At 41.7% G+C, this 8381-nt stretch overlaps 1 protein-coding gene across 1 annotated transcript; it reads left to right on the forward strand.

Moving 5' to 3' along the window:
* Window positions 1-509: 509 nt before the first annotated feature.
* On the forward strand, window positions 510-7958 carry BTF3 (basic transcription factor 3). The gene is made up of 6 exons (XM_083884307.1): window positions 510-596; window positions 831-899; window positions 4111-4224; window positions 4437-4638; window positions 7028-7084; window positions 7602-7958. The coding sequence occupies exons 2-6, from the start codon at window positions 831-833 to the stop codon at window positions 7646-7648; spliced, it is 489 nt and encodes a 162-aa protein (XP_083740433.1). The 5' UTR covers window positions 510-596; the 3' UTR covers window positions 7649-7958.
* Window positions 7959-8381: the final 423 nt, after the last annotated feature.

Here is an 8381-nt window from a genome sequence, read left to right on the forward strand (position 1 = left end):
TGGCCAACAAAGCTGGTGAAGGGCCTGGAGCACGAGTCCTCTGAGGAATGGCTGAGGGAAATAAAGTTGTTTAGACTGAGGGGTGACTTTATCACTCTCTACAACTACCTGGAAAGAGATACAGCAAGAGGAGGGTCGGCAAGCAGCCAACAGCATGAGGGCACAGAGTCTCAAACTGCTTTAGGCGACATCAAGAGGAATTTCTCCACAGAAAGGGCGACAAGATATTGCAATGGTCTCCTCAGGGAAATGTTAGAGCCACTATCCCTGAAGCTGCCTAGGGAAAGACCTGCCGTAGCAGTGGGTGCCACGGTTTGGTTGACACAGTGGTCTCCTGTCACATAACGCCGCAGCTCTTTCCCAACCCAACCCGATCCATTCCGATCCATCCCGGGATCCCTCAACCCGCCGGGCCCCGCCCGCCATGAGGGCGGTGGGGCGCCGCCTGCCGGGCGCGGCGCGGCGCATGCGCGGTCCGGCTCCTTCCTCCCTTCCTTCCTTCCGGCCGCCATCTCGCTGCGCCCGCGTGCGGATCCCGGCTCCGCGTCCCGCCCGCCGCCGCCTCCGGCCCCGCTCCGCGCCCTCCCCTCGCCGAGGTACCGCGGGGGGCGGCCGGGAGGGCGCTGGGGGTTGGAGGAAGGGACGGTTACGGGCTGGGCTTGAAGGGAAGCTCGGCTGGGCCGTTCCCGGCCCTGTGGCGGGGCGCGGCTCTGCCCGCCGGCCGCGGGGGACGCGTGTGGGGTTTGTTTGTGGTGAGGGGGCGGCTGTGGAGCTGCCCCGTGCCCGCTTGCCTGTGTTCCCACAGCCGCCTGCTCTCGTTGTTTCCGCAGATGAAGGAGACCATCATGAACCAGGAGAAGCTGGCCAAGCTGCAGGCCCAAGTGCGCATCGGGGGAAAGGTGGGTGTCCCTGCCGCCCGCATATCGCGTTTGGCACGATGTGTGCTGGAAGTGGGTGTGGGGAGCGGCCCTGAGTGCTCCCAGCTTCAAGGGAAGCCGTGCTCCTCCTCTGAAGTCGCTTGTATAGATGTAATATGTAGTAGTTGAATTTCCAGCTGTTTTTCTCTCTGTGTGTGTGACGTTACAGTAGATTTGATATTGTGTGTTAGGGCAAATGGGAATCTGATCATCAGCAAGGTCAAGTGCAAGGTACTGCAGCTGTGTCGGGGCAACCAGCACAGGCTGGGCATGGACAGATCACAGCAGCCCTGCCCAGAAGGACCTGCGGGTGCTGCTGGGGAATGAGAGGCTGGACATGCCCCAGCCATGGGCACTGACAGCCCAGAGAGCCAAACGTGTCCTGGGCTCATCCAGAGCAGTGTGGGCAGCAGGGCCAGGGAGGGGATCCTGCCCCTCTGCTCTGCTCTGCTCAGACCCACCTGCAGGGCTGCACCAGCTCTGGGAGCCCCAGCATGAGAAGGACATGGAGACTTTGGAGTGAGTCCAGAGAGGGGACAGCAAGGTGATCAGATGACTGGAGCTCTTCTGTCACAGCAGAGATAATTGAAACTGGTCAGCCTGCAAAAGAGGAGGCATTGGGGTAACTTTATTGTGGCCTCCTAGTACCTGAAGGGAGCCTACAGGAAAGCTGCATCGAGATTATTTACAAGAGCACCTTGTGGCCTGACACGGGGAAATGAGTTAAACTTGAAAGTAGGTTTAGATTGGATACTAGGAAGAAAATTTTTACTGTGAGGCTGGTCAGGTGCTGGAGCAGGTTGCCCAGAGAAGCTGTGGATGCCACATCTGTGGGGGTGTTAAGGGCTAGGCTGGGTGAGCCTCTGAGTAGCCTGATCTAGTAGGAGGTGTCCCTGCCCATGGCAGGAGGGTTGGAACTAGATGGCTGTTCTCATCCTCTTCCAGCCATTCCATGATAATTGCATGGGCTGTTTTGGAAAATGTGTGGGATTTGAAGTGAGTACACCCTACAGCAGGTGAGGCTGGGTATGGTTTTTATAACAGATCATAGAGAGTTTTGTGACTGACTGATCAGAAATACTCAGGGTGTTCAAGGCAGTTTTTTGCCTTTTTGCACAAAGTTGGAAATTCTATACTTGTCCTATTTCTGTAATTGCAGACTAATATAATCAGATAAACTTTCTATTTTGTTACATTGGACTATATCTATTTGTGTTGTGTGTTTACTTATGATCTTAGAAAAGTATGTTTAATATAGTCATATAGACAGTAAACATTTTAATTACAGCATCAGTCTTAATTCAGGAATTTGTCAGAAGAATCTTCTGTACTTGAGGGAGTATGCGCAGTGTTCTAGATTGGAAATTATTCAACGTAATAATAATAAACAGAAATCTTGTCTCTTGCTGACAAGAATTTCCAGAGTTTTCATTCCAGTGTTTTCTTTTTTTTTTTTTTTTTTTTTTTTTTTTTGCCAGTTGCTAGAGATTTAGCCAGCCTTAAAACAGGATTTGTGTAGCAATTAACTGCCCTGGTATTTTTTTTTTTTGCCTATTCTTGGTATATGTTAATGGTTCATTAGAGAACTCCTGTGTTGTATTGCTGATTGTATCCATGTTGGCCAGTGCATGTTTATTGACTGTAAAGGCTTTTAGTGTCTGTCATGTGAGAACATGCGTTCAGGTTACAGTTCCTGCAGCTTGCTGGTCAATATAAGGCTTTTAGAGACATTAAACAAAGATTAGAATGGTCATCTAGTTTTAAAATTGGCCTGTGAAATAGTTGGAATGCTTGAACTTGCCATGTTAATGTTATTTTTTTTTCCTAATGGGAAATTATTCTTGTTGGCATAGTTGCCATCCATATAAGTTGAGACGGGTACATATTCCTCCACATCTCTTAATTCAAGACATGTTCTGAAATTTACTGAGAATTCTTTTCTCCAGAGGCACTTGGCTTATACCTTATCTAGCTCAATTCTTGGGTAGACAAGGCACTAAAATGAAGCATTTCTGTTACTTTTAGTAGTTTCCAAACCACTGTGTGTACTAACCTGACTGTAGCAGGGTGTGAATATCAGGTTTTCTAGACAAAAAGCTGAATGTTTGAGCAATAGTCTTCCAATTTAAGACATGAATTTGCCACTGATGTTCCTCATTGTTGGTAACAGATTTATGTTAGAATTGTTAGTGTCCAGTCAACTTTCAAACTTCTGACAGTAAACTGAAAAGGAATTGCAAGTATTTATAGGGCGAGGTATCAACACATCCTCTCCTTATTGGCAGGTGGTAGACGAGCCGCTGGAGTGGGAGGGCTTAGATTAGTAGTTACATTATGTCAGAAAGTAGCTTAGTTTCACTTATTCACTGACATTGTATGTCAGATTTTCCTGAACCCTTGTGCAAGCAATTAGAGAGTGACATTTTCAGCTTTTTGATAGAAATAGGTATTTTCTAATGTGGGGCATTTACTTCCCTGGAGAAATCTAGAGCTCTGGGTCTGTAGGACAACTTAACCTTTGCTTGTTTGGTTTCTAGACAGGGTTGATCTAGAACACTAGAAACTGGTTTTTTTTTTTTTTTTTTTTTTTTTTTTTTTTTTTTATGTATTTATGAAATATTTTGAAAAAGTAGGCATTCTTCAAATATGTAAGTCCATCAGATGAAAGGTGGCTATTTAGAATAAAAATGTATTTTGACTTCTCTGGTTTTCATTTGTTAATGGTGTGTTCACAGCTTTATGGCTTCTGACTATTACCAAAATTTGGCTGTAATTTAAGAAAGATAATCTGAGGAAAAACTACTAACTTTTGGAAATTGCTTAAAACTGTTCATTCTCCAGTTTTATGTTTTGTGATAACTTGGGTTAAAAAGGGTAAATTTGCAGCTTCCCTTTTTTAAGATGCTGCAGTAAACCATGAAATTTGTGGAATAAATATTCTCTGATGGCATTGAGGTTTCTCCTGAATCCTCATGGTTCTCCCACGTGTGCAAATCCTGCCCTGGTGCAGGAGAAAAACTGCTGCAGTGCAGTTGGCAGCAGGGCTGCCTGCCCTGAAACACTGGAGCACCCTGTTAAGTTGATTTGTAGATATTGTAAAGTAGTTACACAGCCCTTAGGATGGAGTTTGTGAGAACTATTTAAGTTTTACCTTGTAATTTTTGGTTTTTTTTTTTTTTTTTTTTTTGCAAAGGGTACTGCCCGCAGAAAGAAGAAGGTTGTTCACAGGACGGCTACAGCAGATGATAAAAAACTTCAGTTTTCGTTGAAGAAGCTGGGAGTCAACAATATTTCTGGAATTGAAGAGGTAATTGCTTCAAAGAAAAAAAAAATAAATCCATATGTAGGTAGAAAATGTATTAAAATCAATTTTCTGGTAAGTAACACAGGTCCTGAACTTGTCTGTAAATTATCAATAGGTCTTCATGGAACTTTAAAAACTTTGATTTCCTGTTAAATGTAAAAATCCTGTTAGACTGCTTCAAATACTGGATTTTTTATTTTATTTTTTTCTTGCAGGTAAACATGTTTACCAATCAAGGCACAGTCATTCACTTCAATAACCCCAAAGTTCAGGCATCTCTGGCAGCCAACACCTTCACCATCACAGGCCATGCTGAGACAAAGCAGCTGACAGAAATGCTGCCCAGCATCCTAAACCAGCTCGGAGCTGACAGCCTCACCAGCCTCAGGAGATTGGCAGAAGCCCTACCCAAGCAATGTAGGTTGAAATTTGAATGTGTTTCATGCTGGCAGCTGACATGAGGCTTATTTCTACAGCAGCAGTGACATTCTGTGTGCTCTTCTGGTCTGCAAGCATGTTATAAAGTGCTATAAAGAAATCAAACTCTTTCAGTTGTAGCTCAAATCCAATGGCAAATGTGACTCAGTAAAGCCAAGTCACCTGTTGGCTTGTCTTTCAGTGGGGTTAGCACTGGAAAACTGTAGCCAGACTTGATTTTATGGTAGTTTCCTTCTTGATGTGGCTGCCATGTTTTATGAACAATATCTTGTTTATTAAAGCTGGATGGATTAATTACTCTGTAAGTGTTAGATTTTAAAGAAAGAAGAGCTTGAGTATATCTCTTTTGGCACTTTGCATGGAAATGTAAGTAATGGGGACAGTTTGCAATTGCTTTTCTCCCTCATAGGTGTGGTGAAGGTAATTCTCCATGGGCTTTTTGATAACTAGGAAGGTGTTACAGGGTATTTATAAATACATTATAATTTCAGTATGTGTAGAACAGTGTAGAGAACAGGGCTGATAAGAGCATTAATCTAGATACATCAACTTCCTATTCCATACTTTAGAAAGTAAAAAAACATGAACGTTTATTCCTTCTAAAAGTGGGAAAAGTAGAGGAGAGACTTAATTATGTAGTGTTTGAAAAAGGTGCTGCTACAGGATGAGCATTTGGAGTGAAGGACTTGTTGACAATGGGAACATCCCTTGTGTCGTGTGTGTACAGTTTTCCTACTTTCTGAAATATCATAAGCCTTTAAAGATGTGGAACATCCTAAACATGGAAAAAATAAGATAATAGTTGTGCCCAGTTTTTCGCAGTTCTAACTTTATGGATTTTTTTTTTCTTCATCTGCTTTGTTTGCAGCAAAGCAGCCTCTGTTTACATTCCTAAATTTGATGGTACCCTCCTGTCAACTTAAGAATTAAAAAAATATTGCTAGAGGTAGTCCTCAAGATGTGGGGTGAAGGATTCTTTATCATGATCCTCAAGTCCTTTCTTCTAATGTCACCTGTGTGACTTTCTTGGGATAGTAATAGGTCTTGAAAGAAAAAAAGTACTTGAAGGATTTAGAATCATTGCTAAACTTCTGTCTTCTGATAACACTGAGAAGCTAACTCTAAGGTATATTCTAAGCTAAATTGTGGAGTTTTAGAAAGAGGGAAGCTTGTTTGAAGTGATTGCTTTTTATGTTCTAGTAAATGGCTGTTTATTTCCACTAAGAGTCGATGCCAGACTAGTTGCACCAAATTTTGTATTCAGCGTTGTCAGCTGATTTGGAAGCCTCACTTCAATGAGTGAAGCATCTGTGGTGATTGCAGGTGCTAAAGTAGACTTGGAGAGGTCTTGGGGATGAGAGAGAATGCAGGTAATTTAGGACAAAATAACACCATTTGATTTTCAAATGTTATTTTTAATGTTAAGATGCACTCAAGCTTTAACAACTTCCTGCTGCTTAAAAAACAGATTAAGGTTAGTGTTGTCCTTGTCCCTTTCAAAGCTCTTTCAAAAAAGTTTATTCATCAGTTCTGCTTCTCTAGAAATTAATGTACAGGTCTAATAAGAGCCCATCTTTTTCCTCATGCTTTTCTTAAAAACTGAGAAGGATTAATTAGAATAAAGTTGAGATAGTAGAGTAAGAGACCACTTGACAAGACAGCTAAAAAGAGTTGTAGGCACCCAGACACCTGAGGTATCTGTACACTTCTCCCCAGTTCGGCAGGTGCTCACTGGTCTGCTGGAGTGGAGGTGGTTAAGGTTCACTACCTCTGTTAAACACAGTGGGAATGGTTAAAGAGATTACTGAGTCAGAAACAGTGATCCAGGACACCTCAGCCACCTAAGGAGTGTAAAATTGTGCATCCACTTCCACATTCCTCTGGCTCTGCCAGGGAGCAGTAATACCTTTCAAGTATTTAGTTGTGTGTCTGCCTGCAACTTCACAATTACACCTCAGCTTTCTTTGGGTGTCTAGGATCATAAGATCCTTTCTATTCCTTAAAATACATAAATTAAAGAGCCACATGGTAGTACATAAACTAACCTACTTTTAGGAAAAACTGGTAAAATGAATCTCCATTTGTATCTGGAAATTACTGTCGTGCAGGGCACTCAGTATACCTAGATACAGGATGTTGATTGGTATGATGTTTAGCATTTATCTTCTAATTTCACTACTGGGCTGTTTGAGCATTATCAGTAACAAAGGGAGTGTGAACTTCTTACATTAGATAAAGGTTTTTATTTACAGAACTGGATAAAACATTGCAGCTTAGCCCAGAACCTTTGATAATGTTTTCAAAAGCACAAAGCTAAACAATAAATCAAAATGCCTGTGGTGACTTTTTGAACTATTTGCTCTTGCAGCTGTGGATGGAAAAGCACCACTTGCTACTGGTGAAGATGATGATGATGAAGTTCCAGGTAAGAACAAATGTGTAGTGGAGGAAAAGGAACTGAATTTTGTTGAGAAATCTTACACATAGTGTAATATCAGACCAGGGATAGGAATAGTGTTGTCTAGTCACTTGCTGTCATAGAATTTCTATGGGAAGATTATTTCACTAATTTAAGGTTACCATGAGAGGCTTCAAAGTTTGAGCTAGCATTTTGGTCCTGTGTTGAAGTGATAGCTACAACTAAGGTCATTATTTAATATTCCATTAAAAAGCTACCTTGTCAGGATCACTGCCCAGTTGTTACACTGAAGCTAAATACTTTTAGAATTGTGCTTTTTAATGAACCATTCAAAATTTCCTTGGTTGGGCAAGGGGGATGAACCTTGAAGGCTTGAAACGTTATTTCTCTGTATTTTACCAGCTGAAAGTTTTTATGGTGTAAAAACTTGCTGTGAAGTAGGACTTAAGAAAAAAAAATCAAAACCAAAATGTTGGCAAAGGGGAAGTGGGTCAGACTTTTAATTCCAACAATCTTTTTCTAGATCTCGTTGAAAACTTTGATGAAGCTTCGAAGAATGAGGCAAACTGAACTGTCACCTCTTGAATAAAATTAAAACTTGAAAAAGCTACATGGAGCTGCTATTTTATATTGTGACTGCCTTGATTTTCTTTCCTGATGATCTCAAGATCTCTGATACTTGGAAACTCCTTGATTCTACAGCTCCTTAGTTACTGCTTGTACACAATATTATTTTTGTGGCCTGACTGAACAAACCTATGCTTTGAAATAAGTCAGATTGCTAACAAATTTCTGCCTAGACACATTTTTTGAGTAACTTGTATACAAGCAAACACTCACCTTGAATGAACTTTGGCATACAATAAAAATATAAAACAAAGTTTCTGGTGTGACTTTCTGTCAGAAAATGAGGGACAAAAGTACTAAACAACAGGCCCTAAGTACTAAACAATCTTAAAGGGTTTTGCTTTTCTTCCTTTTGCTGTGTTTAAAGGCTGGCTCCTGAAAAAATCTTTCTGTGCATAATGAAACCTTTTGGACTTAATTGGCGAATTTATGGTGTTGCAGTTAGAGCTAGGTAGGCTGTAAGTCACTTTGTAACCTACTGAATTTAAGAAAGAGAATTGTATTTTAGCAAGAGTTAATGGTGGCTTAATATTAACACAAAACGTGCAAGTCAAGGAAGAATTTACTTGTCAGCTACTTGCTGCTGTTCTTCATGGCCTTGTGGAGCTACACATGAGTGCTAAATTTTTACCTTCAGTGAGTGTTTCGTGGGTATTTGTATGGCATAACTGTTTAA

Source organism: Zosterops lateralis (genome assembly GCF_965231275.1).
Source record: "Zosterops lateralis genome assembly, chromosome: Z".
Classification (NCBI taxonomy): Eukaryota; Metazoa; Chordata; class Aves; order Passeriformes; family Zosteropidae; genus Zosterops; species Zosterops lateralis.

Coding starts and splice junctions, on each gene's coding strand:
- BTF3 (XM_083884307.1), top strand. CDS start 831: ATGAAGGAGACCATCATGAACCAGGAGAAGCTGGCCAAGCTGCAGGCC. Junction 900..4,110: donor AAGTGCGCATCGGGGGAAAG/GTGGGTGTCCCT, acceptor TTTTTTGCAAAG/GGTACTGCCCGCAGAAAGAA. Junction 4,639..7,027: donor AGAAGCCCTACCCAAGCAAT/GTAGGTTGAAAT, acceptor TTGCTCTTGCAG/CTGTGGATGGAAAAGCACCA.